At 41.5% G+C, this 16,702-nt stretch overlaps 1 protein-coding gene across 1 annotated transcript in view; it reads left to right on the forward strand.

Moving 5' to 3' along the window:
- The window catches only part of GAP43 (growth associated protein 43), a 65,274-nt gene extending 49,048 nt beyond the window's left edge, over positions 1-16,226 (forward strand). The window contains exon 3 of the mRNA XM_088831783.1: positions 16,141-16,226. Coding sequence (XP_088687909.1) covers positions 16,141-16,226 — 86 coding nt within the window. The remainder of the gene's footprint in view (positions 1-16,140) is intronic.
- Positions 16,227-16,702: the final 476 nt, after the last annotated feature.

Here is a 16,702-nt window from a genome sequence, read left to right on the forward strand (position 1 = left end):
AGTTCCTTGAAGACTCTTCTAATTCTTACAAGTAATAACATCCCTCCTAGTGACTGAAAGATGTTGGCAGTGACTCTGATTGGGGTGTCAGTGGCTCCGGAAGGCCAGAGCTGTGTCCTGGTCTCACTGCATTATAGTCACTGCCTACATGGAACACAGTCATAGAGAAGAGAGTGGTTTCATCTCCCCGTGCAAGGGTGCATCTGTGAGAGAGAATCATTTTATTAATAGCAATTCCAAACCACTAGGAATTCTGCTCTGACCAAAAACAGATGATACAGACACATTTTTGCTTAGGGGAGATCTGCCTTTCTCTCAGGTTAAGTCATCAGATCACAGTCATGGAAGCTTTAAAGTCTAATGAAGTCTCTGGTGGATTAAAATGTTCTACTTATCACAAACGATAGTTATTGCTAACTCAGTATTTACCTGTTAGTAGCCCTTTTTGCGGAGAAGGCAATGGCAAGCCACTCCAGTACTCTTGCCTAGAAAATCCCATGGATGGAGGAGCCTGGTAGGCTGCAGTCCGTGGGGTTGCTAAGGGTCAGACACGATTGAGCGACTTCACTTTCACTTTTCACTTTGGAGAAGGAAATGGCAACCCACTCCAGTGTTCTTGCCTGGAGAATCCCAGGGACAGGGGAGCCTGGTGGGCTTCTGTCTATGGGGTCACACAGAGTCGGACACGACTGAAGTGACGCAGCAGCAGCAGCAGCAGCCCTTTTTGAGTGTGTTGAATTTGCTTCCATGTTGATTATAGCTCAAGATGATTGGAACATATTTTCATACAGGAATATTTCTTCAGAGGAACCACTGCATAAAAATTTACAGATTCTCTCTCTCTTTTTATCTCATCAGTCAGAGCCCAAGTATTAATTCTCATATCTTCTATTAGGTTGCACAATTAGAAAACAGTTTTGTGAGCCAGATAACACCAATAAAATCAGAGGTCTTGTTAGACTCCAACAGTGATAGATAAGATTGCCCAAATGAAGTCAAGACACTGCAAGACAGACAATAAAGGTAGACCTTGTCAGTTCAGTTCAGTCGCTCAGTCATGTTTGACTCTTTGCGACCCCATGAACTGCAGCACACCAGGCCTCCCTGTCCATCACCAACTCTCAGAGTTTACCCAAACTCATGTCCATTGAGTTGGTGATGCCATCTAACCATCTCATCCTCTGTCATCCCCTTCTCCTCCTGCCCTCAATCTTTCCCAACATCAGGGTCTTCTCAAATGAGTCAGCTCTTCACATTAGGTGGTCAAAATATTGGAGTTTCAGCTTCAATATCAGTCCTTCCAATGAACACTCAGGACTGATTTCCGTTAGGATGGACTGGTTGAATCTCCTTGTAGTCCAAGGAACTCTCAAGAGTCTTCTCCACCACCACAGTTCAAAAGCATCAATTCTTCGGCATTCAGCTTTCTTTATAGTCCAACTCTCACATCCATATATGACCTCTAGAAAAACCATAGCCTTGATTAGATGGACCTTTGTTGAAAAAGTAATGTCTCTGCTTTTCAATATGCTGTCTAAGTTGGTCAAAACTTTCCTTCCAAGGAGTTCAGTTCAGTTCAGTAGCTCAGTCATGTCCGACTCTTTGCGACCCCATGGATCACAGCACACCAGGCCTCCCTGTCCATCACCAACTCCCGGAGTTCACTCAAACTCATGTCCACAGAGTCGGTGATGCCATCCAGCCATCTCATTCTCAGTCGTCCCCGTCTCCTCCCGCCCCCAACCTTTCCCAGCATCAGTCTTTTCCAGTGAGTCAACTCTTCGCATGAGGTGGCCAAAGTATTGGAGTTTCAGCTTTAGCATCAGTCCTTCCAATGAACACCCAGGATTGATCTCCTTTAGAATGGACTGGTTGGATCTCCTTGCAGTATAAGGGACTCTCAAGAGTCTTCTCCAACACCACAGTTCAAAAGCATCAAGCGTCTTCTAATTTCATGGCTGCAATCACCATCTGCAGTGATTTTGGAGTCCAGAAAAATAAAGCCCCCCCGAAAATAAACTGTTTCCACTGTTTCCCCATCTATTTGCCATGAAGTGATGGGACCAGATGCCATGATCTTAGTTTTCTGAATATTGAGCTTCAAGCCAACTTTTTCACTCTCCTCTTTCACTTTCATCAAGAGGCTCTTTAGTTCTTCTTCACTTTCTGCCATAAGAATGTTGTCATCTGTGTATCTGAGGTTATTGATATTTCTCCTGGCAATCTTGATTCCAGCTTGTGCTTCATCCAGCCCAGGGTTTCTCATGATGTACTCTTCATAGAAGTTAAATAAGCAGGGAGACAGTATACAGCCTTGACGTACTCCTTCTCCTATTTGGAACCAGTCTGTTGTTCCATGTCCAGTTCTAACTGTTGCTTCCTGACCTGCATACAGGTTTCTCAAGAGGCACGTCAGGTGGCCTGGTATCCCCATCTCTTTCAGAATTTTCTACAGTTTATTGTGACCCACACGCTCAAAGGCTTTGTCATAGTCAGTGTAGCTGTAGAGAAAGGGCTGCTCTGCATCACCAAAGGGCCTGGAGGTCCCAGCGAGGGGAGTCGGGGTGGGGGTGTTTGTATGTGGTAATACTTGGTGAAGGAAATGGAATGGAGAGATGGGGTAGGGAGTGCGAATGGGCACAAAATTAGGTGATGACAAGGGTGGGGGTTAGGCGTGCCAGTGCTACCTAAAAATTCCCGTCCAACAGGAATGTGTGGTATAAAGGGACCAGGGTTACAGAAAGCAACTGAAAAGCTTGAAAATCTGTGGATTGGAAACCTCTGATGATAGGCATCTCTCTATGAAGAAGAGAGCAAAATACGTTTATATGATGGACATTTTGACCCTAAACTGGCAGCTCTTCATTTCTTTCTCATTCCCTCAACAATCCCACCACCAACCTCCTTTATTTAACAGTAGCCCAGCCCTTTCCTAGGACAAAGGACAATGAATGCAGCAGGAAGGGCGGACACTTCAGGTAGGAGCAGTGAGTAACCTTCATCTCTGAGAGCTTGTGAAAGTGCAGCCATTCTTGAGACCCGGAACGTCCCACGCCCAAGGCTTCCTCAGGGAATTGTTGGTCGCATCTGTTTACTGTGGAAAGCCTTGGTTTACTGAGGCAGTACTTTGGCGCTGGCAAGAGGTTGATGGGAGTATAATGATTCCAGCTCAGCTATTCATCTTGAGCAACCTGTGTGCTGACACCTGCCGGTATTGCAGATTTGTACCTTGTCACTGCATGTAGAGTGTGCCTGAGAAAGATGGGAACAAGGTCAGTGCCCCCGTTTCCCAGGGAGCTGGTTCCTTTTGTTCTCCCCACCCTTAACACTCTCTGTGCCATTACTCCCAACCTTCCTCTCTCCCCACCACCAAGCTCCCAACAGAATCTCCTGAGAGTCGTTACTCCTCAGCCCATCAGCCAAAGTTGTGGGTTTCCATGGCAACCGGGCAGCTGGTGTCTAGACACTCTGAGAGATGCCTTGCAATTGAGCTGTGGATCCAGCTTCTATCCCACAACCCCCTCCCCTCCCACCTCCTCTTTCCTCCCATTTCCTCTTATTTACAGCAGGCACTAATGCCAACGCAGGGTGGAATTTCCTTTTGACAGGCCATTAAAGGAAGGAGGGGAAGAGAGAGAGGATGAAAAACGCAAACTTGTCTCATCATATCAGTGAAGTGAGAAAACAACCGAAGTGACAGACCCAATGTGGTTCGCTCTTTCTTCCTCAGGAAGGATTTTATTTAATTAAAATATGTTAAATTAGGAAGAAGTGCCACTAGTCCATTGGGAGCCATCAGCATCTTTAAGAGTCAGTAAAAGCCTTTCAGGATAGGGTTTCAGCTGATGACACAGCGCTGAGGTAGAACCTTTTCACTGTTTCTTAACAATCAATGCAATTTCTTTCTGTGCTCAGGGAACTCACACATTTGTAAGGATTCCAAGAGGGAGAACTCTGGAGAGGGACACAGGCAGTTACAAGGGAGGACCTTAACAGAGACACCTCAGATCTAGAAAAGTCAAGGTTAGCCTCTCCCCTGTTTCTTCCAAGAAAGAGAAAAGCAGTACCTGACAGCCAGGAGCTGGCCTGGCCGCCACAAAAGAGCCCTAGTCTTCTCCTATTAACATACACAGTTTCATAGAACACGATGTCGGAGGACTTGTATGATGGTCCCAGACAAGGCAAGACCATGTAATCATGTCTGCACACAGACGAAGTATGGACGGTGTCTAAAGCATACAATGGCCAAATCTTTCCCCAGCCTGGCTGTATGGAGGATGATACTTACCTCATTCTTCTTTCTAGATATTTATGGGGAGGCCCAACCATCAAATGACACTTGTGATAGCATCCAATAAAGAGCCAAGCTCTGCTTCCTTGAATCCATCTCCACATCCTTTCCCACAAGCTCAGATCAGTCCTTCCTAACCCCTTCTTACTGCCATGCTTCCTGATTCCCCTGGTATATGTTCTCCCTAGCTGTGCTGTGTCAATAGACCAAGTTTTGTTCAACTGTGGGTGTGTTCCTGGTAATCTTTTGGTAGACTTTACCACATAAAATTTCTTTGCATAAATGTGGTGGTTACCTGATTATGGGGTCAGGATTGAAGTTGTTAGAATGAGTTGTTTGATGCAGAGCTGGTGAAGAGAATGTAGAATTGAATCTTGGATTGTGTCTTGTTAGGGGATAGGAAATAAACACTAGACCCAGAATGGAAAGCAAAGCTAGGAAATAGCAAACATAAATCGAGAACTTTGTCTTCACTGAAGTCAAGAAAAGGGGGATATTTAAGAAGATGCCCAAAACAAAAATACACCAACAATGAAGGAGCTAGTTTTGTTCAGTCTGTTACAATAGGGACCCTCAACTCCCAACACAGTGTCTTGGTAGGATGGCTTTCCTTTAGCTTTTGTAGGAGGAGTAGGTAAGTTCTAGGTGGGTGACTTACAACTGGATTTATTTTGCAATCAGGGAAAGTCTAGTCAGTTAGCGGAACAAGATTTATTTATTTCTATGTCTGCCTTGTGTCAGAGGGACAAACAATTCTGATCTAAGCTAGTCATTCATGAAACAAAGAATAGAAAGTTCAGGGGTCTGGCTTTGTCAGTAGATTCAGGCAAAGGAGGAATGACCTGTCTTTGGCTTTATTATGGGTAAACAAGGGGATCACCCATGAGTCTTCTGGAGTCATGAGAGAGAGAGTAGACAGCAGATCACTTGGGGAAGAAGGTTTTATAGTGAGCCATTTCCTAGAGTGTAAAACAGTGAGGAGACTTCAGAGAAAAAAAAAAAGTATGAGGATTTCTTAACTTCCACTATTTTCTAGAACATAGAGCTCAAGTAAAGGTCAACACTTTCAAAAGGAGTTGTCAGAAGATCAAGAGTAGTAGTAAATGAGAAAAGTCCTTCTGATTTGGATATAATTGGAGGGGGTGAATTTGAGGAGAGCACTGTTAGAAAAATGATAAAGTCAGCTCCAAAAGAACTAAAAGGTGAGACAAAGAAAAGGTGGCAAAATTAAAATATATCCTTTTAATGAACTTTGTTGATTGAAGAGGGGGAAAAAAACAGGTAGGTAAAATTCTTGAAGAAAGAGGCTGTTATCTTTGCATTTTTGGACCACCTTCTACAAAAGAAAGAATATTGAGGATATATTTTGTTTGGTGTTATTCTAGAGGAAAGAACTGCGTGAAAACTTAGGGGAGGTAGATGTTAGCTGATTCTCAGAAATAATGTACAGTTAGAGCTGGAGTGGTCTGCTGAAGAGGAGGCTGTCCATCTGCTAGGAGGATTCTTCTGTTAGGTGAGTTGTTGGTGGCAGGTCTCCAGCAAGCCTTTCTATTCTAAGGTTTCTGGGTATTGCTTTCAAATAAACAGGATTTTGAAGAAGGAAAGAGTGTAGGAGGTAGATTCTGGATATAAGGTGTATCTTAGAAAATAGTTTTATTGGAGAAAAAAACTCTGAGTGGAGAAAAGAGAGATAGCCTTCCTAGGATGACCTTCCCCAGAGCAGTGCTGTGTGATGAGCAGGACATGTTTGAGTCCATGGTTCTATCTCACATAAGCTACAGACTGACCATGAATCTCGTTCTTTAACTGATTATTATCCCAATGTCTCCAAATAGCCAGGCATATTACTCTCTTTGCCACTAAATAGAAGAGCTTTGAGATCTTTACTGAAAAGAGAGAAATCAGTACAAATATGAATATCACTTTTTTGATACAGTTCTGGTTATGTTCCAGTGAGTGCTATTGATTCTTAAAGCAATTTTTCATTCAATGGCAATGCTATAATTTGACAGGCCCCAGGAAACCAAAACACAAAATGAGTGCAGAATGAATTGTCCCAGTGAGAGGTGGGGATTGCATCTGTTTACCCACATACAAGCATATAACACAAACACCTTTTATAGGGCTTTCTTGTTACAATAATCTTTTTAAAAACTAATTTCAAAATTGAGTTAACCTTCTCAGTCAGCTTTTGAACAATCTGCTTTCATTGGGAAGCAGAGGGAGTGACAGATGGGGGAATTATATGCACTTTTATGTCTTCTTCTCTGGATCTAGTACTGATCTCTTACAGATTCCTGTATCTGTAGTAATTTCAGCTACTTCTGGACTTTCATTATCCAGTAACTGTTCAATCACTTTCACTATCCAGTAACTCTTCAATCATTTCTCTGGTGGCTGAGACGGTAAAGAATCTGCCCACAATTTGGGAGCCCAGGGTTAAATCCCTGGGTTGGGAAGATGCCCTGGAGAAGGGAATGGCAGCTTATTCCAGTATTCTTGCCTGGAGAATCCCATTGACACAGGAGCCTAGTGGGCTACAGTCCATGGGGTCACAAAGAGTTGGACACAACTGAGCAACTAAAACTTTTTTTCTTTCAATCACTGAGTTTATGAAGCCTACCATAATCAATGATAACTATTTAGCTTAAGCCACTAATTGCAGAGGTCCCCATTTTTGTCCCCTCTCTATTTAGAATATTCACATCACCTCTCACCATCTGTGCATAGTATTTTGAAGTTTGATAAAAGAGTAGTCCTCAGCCCTGGTTGGGCAGGCCTCCAGCATGTCTAATATTACTTCTGGTAGCTCTTAAAGTAAAATTGTATTGAGTTTACCCTTTATTTCATAAAGGAGAGAAGGAATAGAGGGAGGGAGGAAGAGTGATGAGGAAAGGGAAAGGGAGGGTGTGGAGGGAAAGAGCGGGGAGGAACAGACTTACACAGTGCATTTAGGCCTAATAAGAAGAGATTCAAGTTAAAATCAAACAGTGGAATACATCATCCCCAAAGAGACGCTATGGTATTACAGAAGGACTGCTGAATTTTAATTAGCTGTGAGACTGGGCAAGTCACAGAAACACTCTACCTTCAGTTTTTCTTGGAGTGAGGGGCTGAGATCAGATAATCTCTAAGATCTTCAGCTTTCATTATTCTGTAATTTTACAATTTCACAATTATGAGCTCACTCCACAACAACATATACAGATTTTGTATTTTTGTCCTGAATTATGTGGTTTATCCACTTGCAGTGATAAAATTAGCAAGACAACTGCCAAGTCTTTAGTTTTCTTTGTGCTGTGTAGATACAGCCGTAAGGGAAAATTAAACAACACAGATAAATAATAGTCTAGCTAATCTCAATCACTACCCAAACACATCATGGTGAGAGATGGCATAGCATGAGCTGAATATGACTCATAAATATAGTGCTTCTATTATAAAATTTAAATGTTATTCAAGCAATAGATATTTATATGTAGGAAAAATTTTTAGACAGCTGTAGTCACTATTGGAGTGACCCTTATAGAGTTAGAATTATTTCTAGTTTGGGTGTATGCATTTTAGTTGTGGAGTCAGATAATCAAATCATGCAATCAAATATCGGATCATGAGATCCAGCATATCTATATCTGCTTTTGCTTTTAAAGACAAATGTTGAAAATATTTGTATTTTTTAATAAAGCATATTAACTCAAATATGTTAAAACATTACAAATCATTGGTTGAAATTTTAAATTAAAACCAGTATAATCTAGAAAATAGTTCACTAACTTTCTCTAGGTCTGACAGACACAAATTACTACCCTTCTGATCACAAGGTAAGACTTAGGATAACTCACTGTTGAAAGCAATGAGTATAATGGAAATACCTAAAGAAATACAGTAATTTGAAATAGCTGGTACAATACCTAAGCAGCGTGATTCAATCAATGTAAAAAACTTCAAGAAAGAATAGTTAAGAGCAAATTCAATGAAAAATGAGCAACAGACACAATTAACCTGTTTGACATTTCCTTATCTCCTAAGTATGGACCTAAATAATTAACATCAACTACATGAGGTTTGATTTTTTAGAAAGTTATTAAGTTTCTATGAAATGCAGGAAGAGGAAGTACAGATAATCTTGGTGAGGAGGGGTAATGCTAACTTCAATTATGTTTGATCAAGAGTCCAAAAGAAGTATGGCATTTCTTTGCCTGGAATTCTTTGAAGAAAGCGGCCACTTCTCCTCCATCTTTGATCTCTATTCTTCACAATATGCTGGGATTCTCTGCTTGAGAAATCCAAGGACTGAGAGAGCATGTGCACAGGCAGAAGGAACAACCCTATCAGAGCAGTCTTCCACGAGGCCCCAGGGATTTCTCCCCACACGCCTGCCTTGTCCACAGTTGACTGAAAATCTTCTGGGAAATGAAATGTTTTTTCTTTTAATAAAGCTGAAGAATCTCAGTTTGATCATTTTCCTTGAGACTAAGGGACAAGATGTCCTGGGTTTATTTTTCAAGTTTGGATTCAATAATTATTATTGAATCAGGGAATTTTTCTTAAAATTGGATGTCCTATTTTAAGCCTGGAGATTTGGCATCCCCTCTGTAACCTGCCTACTGGACACAAGGTTTACTGTATATCTGAGGGCAGGAGGTTCCTTGGTTCTTGCTCATCCAATATAGTAAATGTATTTTTGCTACAACATGGAGGGAATCAAGTGGAGCTAAGGCCAGGGATAAGGTGCTTACCTACAGACTGCCATGTAGGTATGAAATAGAGAAGATTGTCCTCTTCTTAAGTAAAAGCAGTTGCAGAGAATTTCCTGCCTTTTGAGACATTACTATTTAGCATCTTGGTTCTTGCATCAGAGAATCATGCCTCTGAAGTTTGGCCAACAGTCAGCTTTGCCCTGGTGATTAATTTTGGACTTTAGACCTTGACTTCAAAGCTTTTTTTTCAAAGAATTATTATTTTTACTCTATAAGCAAAAGCTTTATAAGGCACAGACTTCTCTCTCCTTTTCTTGGGATACTTGAAGAAAGTTTATCTTTGGCTGTGGGCTAAGTATAGATTAAAGTGGAAGTGAAAGTCTGTCAGTCATGTCCAGCTCTTTGTGACCCCATGGACTGTAGGAATTCTCCAGGCCAGAATACTGGAGTGGGTAGCCTTTCCCTTCTCCAGAGGATCTTCCCAACCCAGGGATCCCGGGTCCCCCGCATTACAGGTGGATTCTTCACCAGCTGAGCTACAAGGAGAGCCCCAAAATACTGGAGTGGGTATCCTTTCCCTTCTCCAGGGGATCTTCCTGACCCAGGAATTGAACCCGGGTCTCCTGCATTGCAGGCAGATTCTTTACCAACTGAGCTGTGAGGGCTTCCCTTGTGCATCAGTTGGTAAAGAATCTCCCTGCAATGCAGGAGACCTGGGTTCGATTCCTGGGTTGGGAAGATCCCCTGGAGAAGGGAAAGGCTACCCTCTCCAGTATTCTGGCCTGGAGAATTCCATGGACTGTAAGGTCCTTGGGGTTGCAAAGACTGTGATGCAATTCACCTGTCCTGTGCAGATTTCCTGTTTGGACTTCCCTGATAGCTCAGTTGGTAAGAGTAGATGAGCATGAATTAGTAGAGAGAGAGAGAGAGAACTCATGTATGAAGCACTTAGGTGACCAAGGAAATGGCACCATATTAGTTTTTTTCTTCCCTCTCATTTAATGCTCATCACAAATATATGAGGTAGATAGTATCATTTCTACTTTACTGACAAAGGGATAGCAAAGCAAGGGAAATATATCAATATATTGAATACCAATATGTGAAAGCACTTAGCACCTGGCTTGGCACATAGTAGACATTAAACCAGTGTTAGTTCCCTTGCAATTACTTAATAATAGCATTTACTGAGCAGTTTATTGAAACGTGCCATTCGTTATAATAACCACATGAAGTGGGTACAGATATTAACACCAGCTATAGATAAGGAGAGTGAGACAATAGAGGTTGAGTAAATTACTCCAAGTCATGGTAAGTGTCAGAGATGAAATTTTAAAGGAACTTAAAATGTAAATATAGTAAAAATAAAAAGCAAAAAAAGAGCAAAATATGACTACCTGAAGTCATGATCCCAGGCTCCAGGCTGACATCTGGTACCCAGCTCAAGAGGAAGACCATGTAAGTAACAAAGGGACACATGTGAGTTTGCTACTGAAAATTTTTATTACTTTCCTTTGAGCCTTTGAGGAGATGATATTTAATATTAAAGAAAAGTGAAAATCAGAGGGAACGGAAGCACACGCCCCAGCCCAGTGGTGATTGGTAGAGTAATTGTGGGCATGGCCCCAGGATGATAGCAGCTTCTATTTAATAAATGTTGACAAGGCTGGGGAGAGCTGGGCAGGTCCCAAGAGATAATGTTTTACTGGGAAATCCACTCAACCTAATTTCAGTAATGTAGGGCTGTGGAGGGGCCTGGACCAGTGCCAGTAAACAGGGCCATTAGAGTGCAGTGTAGGCACTGGCAGCTGGGAGCGCCGCCATCCCTCCTCAGCCCTGCAGCCGGTGCCTGGCTGAGCACACAAGCAGCCGCTGCTGCATACGCTCCCGGTATTTGCTCACCAACAGAACTTGCAGGCGTGCTACTCTCACCCTTTCCAGGAAATGAATGGAATGCACAAAGGCAAGAGCTGCTTCCGGAAACTATTTTCAGCAAGAATCAGAGAGCCAGTTAGACCTACCTATTGCAAGGACCACTGTGAAAACATCCACGTGGGTCCCCTTACTCGTTTAAGGCAAACACCACCCAGTTCCAGATGGATGTAGAAATGCCTTTGATTTTTATTGCTGTCTTAATGAGGTCTTGATCTTTCTTAGGACCGGTAGTTGTGGGTCAAGAATATGAAAACTACTAGAGTTTAACATATTTCAAAATTTATTATATTGTTTAGAGATATTCAACTTTGCAAGTCCAGGAGAAGTGGCCTAGGAGAAAATGTGTCTTTTTAGGCTGCTCTTGTCTTGTCTCAGTTGTCTTGTCTAGATATTACTTTGTCCTTTACCAGTCCTTCTCCCACAAACAAAGCACATGAAAATAATAGCTAGCATATGAATTCCAAGAAGGCAGATTTTTGCTTGGTATTTTAGTTGGTGTATAGCTATTGCAATCCATTGCATTTGAAATGCATGGCACAGTGTGTGGTATGTAATAAAGGCCCAGGACCTTTTGCTGAATAAACTATGAATGAACACATTTCTTTCTTCCCTTTTGAAGCACCTTTCAACTCTAGAACATGAAGAATGCATGGCTTTACTGTCTATAATGTTAACTTTCTCTTTTTAAGGTAACACAGAAATGATAAAATTCATGAGGTTGCTAGTGAACATGGTGATTTCTGAGAGGTTCAGTGCTGGACATGGGACATTCAAAGTTGACCAGTAGATACTGTCATTACCCTTGAGGATCTTGAAGGTTCCTCTCGCTGCCAACAGCCTATAATTATGAATTTCATTGCCTATTAATGGTATTAATACTAAAGTCTTAAACAAGAACAAGAATATTTTCTGGTTTTCTCACTTTTCTTCTCAATACTTGGAAGAATGTCTGGCACATTGCAAATGTTCGAAACCAGTTTATTGGACAACCAAATGAATAATTATATTTCAAATACTTTGAAGCATTTAAGAGAAATGATATGTAGATATTGAGGCTCTTTCAATAGAGAACAGACAGCAGTGACTTCCTGTCACAACAAACAGATGCATGTCCAGCTTAACCTTTTCTCCTGGACCCAAGCAAAGGATAACAAGAGAAAGTGAGGGAATTTGGAAAGATTTAACCTGATTCTACCTCCAAAAGTGGATCAAGTTTGGCTGCTTCTCAGAATTATCTGGATCTTTGTTCCTTTGATTTCCCCTTTTGAATTGTGTTCTCTTATTCCACAAATATACCTCTGTTCTCACCTATCCTGCTTACTTTCTCATCTTTTGAGTTTCTTAACCTCCTTTAAACCATATATAATAGCTCCCAAGTTTTTGAGTAAGAGAGGTTTGAAGTCTTCTCTTGCTCCTGCAGTCAATCTTTTATGTTCTTCTAGACAGTTCAAATCGATATTGTCTTTCTTTGCAGTTTGGAGACGGCATTAAATATGCTGTTTCTTAGAACTGGTAAGGACAGTGAAGCACTGTGGGCATATCTGTAGTCTCCAAAGGTTTGGGCAGGGCTAGGCAACTAAATAAATTATCTGAAAGAATTCCAAATTGCTATAAAAAGATCTAACAAATGAATCTTCTGGTAGAAAGTTAAGTGATCCATTAGCGCACTGAAGTTTTGTGATCCATGAGGCACACTGCTGGTACATAGACTATTATGAAGATCAGAATTGAGTTAGTTTTCACCCAAAACTTTTGGCTGGAAAATGTGATCATTGTGCTGGTTCTTCAAGAGTTAATAATGGTCACCTTGGAGGGATATAGCCTTAAAAATTCTTTATGAGTAGTTGCAGATAGTCTTACTAGCATAACTACATTTTAACTTACAGTCAGTTGCAAACCCAACAAAATAGATCAGACTTTAAAACTTTGATCAAAAACAAGTCATAAGATAAAATGACCTATCTAAGTTGCTGTTTACCAGGCCTGGAATTTATTTATTCTTAAAACACACACACACATTTATTTTAAAAAAGATAAGCATTTTCTCCTACTGAAGAGATTTAAAAGAATATTATTAGATAGGTGTTCTAAAGAAGAAATTCCAAAGACTATATTTAGCAGCAGTGGTCTTGTTTGGATATAAATGTTCAGCTTTATCAGAATATAAATATGTAGCTGACTGATTTCAAAGAAACATGAGCTCTTCTAATAGACTCCTAAAAGTTTCCCATTTCTCTAGTCTCAGCATCTCTCAATTCTTAGAAATATTTGTTTGAAAAATTGACTCCTTGGCTGGTATCTGGGAACTTGAATTTTGAGAGGGTTCTCACCACTTCCTAACTAAGAGTGTTCACCATGCCTAAACTATTTGTGGCAACAATATGGTTTATGCTGGACATCTGTTTTCCTCTAGGAGCCTGGATTTGGTGTATGCTAGGTAGAGGGTGCCTACATAACTCAGTTCAGTTCAGTTCAGTCTCTCAGTCGTGTCCAACTCTCCGCGACCCCATGAATCACAGCACGCCAGGCCTCCCTGACTAGCCTTCAGTAAAAACCATGGACTTGTAAGCTAAAGAAAGCTTCCCTAGGCTATGACATTTCACACGTGTCATAATTCTTTGCTGATGAGGAATTAAGCACATATTGCATGACTCCATGGGGAGAAGGCTCATGGAAGCTTGTGCCTGGGTTCCTCCAAACTTTGCCCCATACAACTTTTCCCTTTGCTTTTTTTAAAAAAATTTATTGGGATATAGTTGCTTTACAATGCTTTAGTTTATGCTTCATAACGAAGTGAATCAGCTATATGTATACATATATTCCCTCTCTCTTGAATCTCCCCCTACCATCTAGGTCACCACAGAACATCGAGCTGAGCTCTCTGTGGTATACAACAGGTTCCCCTAGCTATTCATTTTACCCATGGTAACGTATATATGTTAAACAATCTCCCAGTTCATTCCACCCCGTCATGTCCACATGTCCATTTTCTACCTCTGAGTATCTATTCTTGCCCTGCAAATAGGCTCATCTGTACCATTTTTCTGGATTCCAGATTTATTCATTAATATGTGATATTTGTTTTTCTCTTTCTGACTTACTGTATGACAGACTCTAGGTCTATCTGCATCTCTGCAAATAACCCAATTTTGTTCCTTTTTATGGCTGAGTATGGATATGAGTTTGAGTGAACTCCGGGAGTTGGTGATGGACTGGGAGGCCTGGCGTGCTGTGATTCATGGGGTCGCGGAGAGTCGGACGCGACTGAGCGACTGAACTGAACTGAACTGAATATTCCATTGTTTATATATATCACATCTTTATCTATTCATTTACCAGAGGATATTTAAGTTGCTTCCATGACCTGGCCATTGTAAATAGTGCTGCAATGAATATTGGAGTACAAGTGCTGTTTTTTTTCCTCTTCATATCCTTTCATTTAGTAAACAGTAGCCATGAGTAATGGAGAAGGCAATGACAACCACTCCAGTACTCTTGCCTGGAAAATCCCATGGATGGAGGAGCCTGGTAGGCTGCAGTCTGTGGGGTCGCTAAGGGTTGGACACGACTGAACGACTTCACTTTCCCTTTTCACTTTCACACATTGGAGAAGGAAATGGCAACCCACTCCAGTGTTCTTACCTGGAGAATCCCAGGGATGGGGAGCCTGGTGGGCTTCCGTCTATGGGGTCACACAGAGTCGGACACGACTGAAGCAACTCAGCAGCAGCAGCAGCAGCAGCAACAGCTATGAGTAAGACTATATGCTGAGTCTTGTGAGTCCTTTAGCAAATCTCTGAACCTGAGGGGAGTCTTGGGGATCCCAACACATGGAGTTTAATTTAATAACAGATGTGATGTCAGGGTGAATGGATTCTCTTCCCATTAGGTGGCATATTAGTAAGCTGTCTATAATACGAAATCTGTGAGTTCTGTCAGAAAACCACACAGACAAGTTATTAGAAAATCAACTCTTCCCTAAGGCAAAAATGATCCTTTATAAAAGCACAAAATATTTCTTATTTAGCAAAACACACTTGCCTTATGGATAAGTATAGTCATCTGGAATGTTTTTGATTGCAAAAAACTAAAAACTACTACAGTGGCTTAAAGAGGTTAGTTACTTGTCTCACATTAATAAGAAAAAGTCTAAGGAAAAGTGTCCCGGAAGTGCTATGGTCGACCACAAGTAGGCTTTTTCCTGCTTTTCTGCTTCATCATCATTGTGTGCATAGTGTTTCACAGGTGGTGCAGTGGTGAAGAATCCCCGCTGATTCAGGATACATGGGTTTCATCCCTGAGTCAGGAAGATCCCCAGGAGAAGGAAATGGCAATCCACTCCAGTGTTCTTGTCTAGAAAACCCCATGGGCAGAGGAGTCTGGCAGTCTAGAGCCCACGGGTTCACAAAGAGTCGGACATGACTCAGCACACATATCCTTAGCATGTAGTTTTTATCGTCATGGTCAGAGACTGGCTGATATACTACCAGGTATTGTTTGATGTCACAGTCATCAGGAATAGGCGAAAACAAAGGGCAAACACCTCTTCTAGAGTCCTCCTGGGAAAACCTGTCTCTAAGTGACCATCACTGTGTGACATGAACATCCCTACCTCCAAGGGGATTGTACAAAGACAAGTATTGTACTTTCCAACATTTATAATATTAGAAATAAGGATTGAGAGATTTGAAATGGATGTTGAATGATCCAAATAGTATCTGATAAGTCTGACATTGATGCAAAAGAAATACAAGATCAAGGACTTCTCTGGTAGTCTAGTGGTTGAAACTCCATGCTTTCAATGCAGGGAGCACAGGTTCGATCCCTGACTGGGGAACTAAGATCCCACATGCCATGTGGCAAAAAGAAAAAGAAAAGAAATACAAGATCATTGTGGAACCTCTATGTGTGGACACCTTGATTGTATAGCTGAGAGATTACAGACCATGGTAATTTCTGTTTAGTAGACTCCTTGCCCACAGTATCATGGTTTGATTCCTGAGCTCTTTCCTATGCATCATTGAGCAACTTCTTAGGGGTAACTTCTTCTGAACCTGGAAATTACATTACTGAGAGAGCAATAGTCTCTTTATATCTGAAGTCTTTTATGAAGCAGTATGAAAAGAAGAAATCCATCGCACAGTCATCTGAGAATATGAGACAAAATACTAACTCTCCTTCTCTCACCCTCCACCCCTCTGTTTTCTTCCTCAGAAGCTGTAGATGAAACCAAACCTAAGGAAAGTGCCCGGCAGGATGAGGGTAAAGAAGAACGTGAGGCGGACCAAGAACATGCCTGAACTTTAAGAAATGGCTTTCCACGTCCCCACTCTCCCCTCTCCTGAACCCTGTCTTCCCCACCCTCTTCTTAACTCCACTCTGAAGTTTCCCTTCCTGTCCTGCTCACGTCTGTGAGTCTGTCCTCTCCCACCCACTGGCCCTCTTTCTCTCTGTGTGGCAAACATTTAAAAAAAAAAAAAAAGCAGGAACGATCCCAAGTCAAACAGTGTGGCTTAAACATTTTTGTTTCTTGGTGTTGTTATGGCGAGTTTTTGGTAATGATGATCCAATCATTTGGGAAATTCTTGCACTGTATCCAAGTTTTTTGATCTGGTGCGTGTGGCCCTGTGGGAGTCCACTTTCCTCTCTATTTCTCTCTGTTCCAAGTGTGTGTGCAATGTTCCATTCATCTGAGGAGTCCAAAATATCGAGTGAATTCAAAACCATTTTTCTTTTCCTCCTTTTCAATGTGATGGAATGAACAAAAATGAAAAAA

The sequence above is a fragment of the Moschus berezovskii genome, chromosome 1, assembly GCF_049115385.1.
Source record: "Moschus berezovskii isolate FMDL1 chromosome 1, NW_MosBer_1.0, whole genome shotgun sequence".
NCBI classification, from domain to species: domain Eukaryota; kingdom Metazoa; phylum Chordata; class Mammalia; order Artiodactyla; family Moschidae; genus Moschus; species Moschus berezovskii.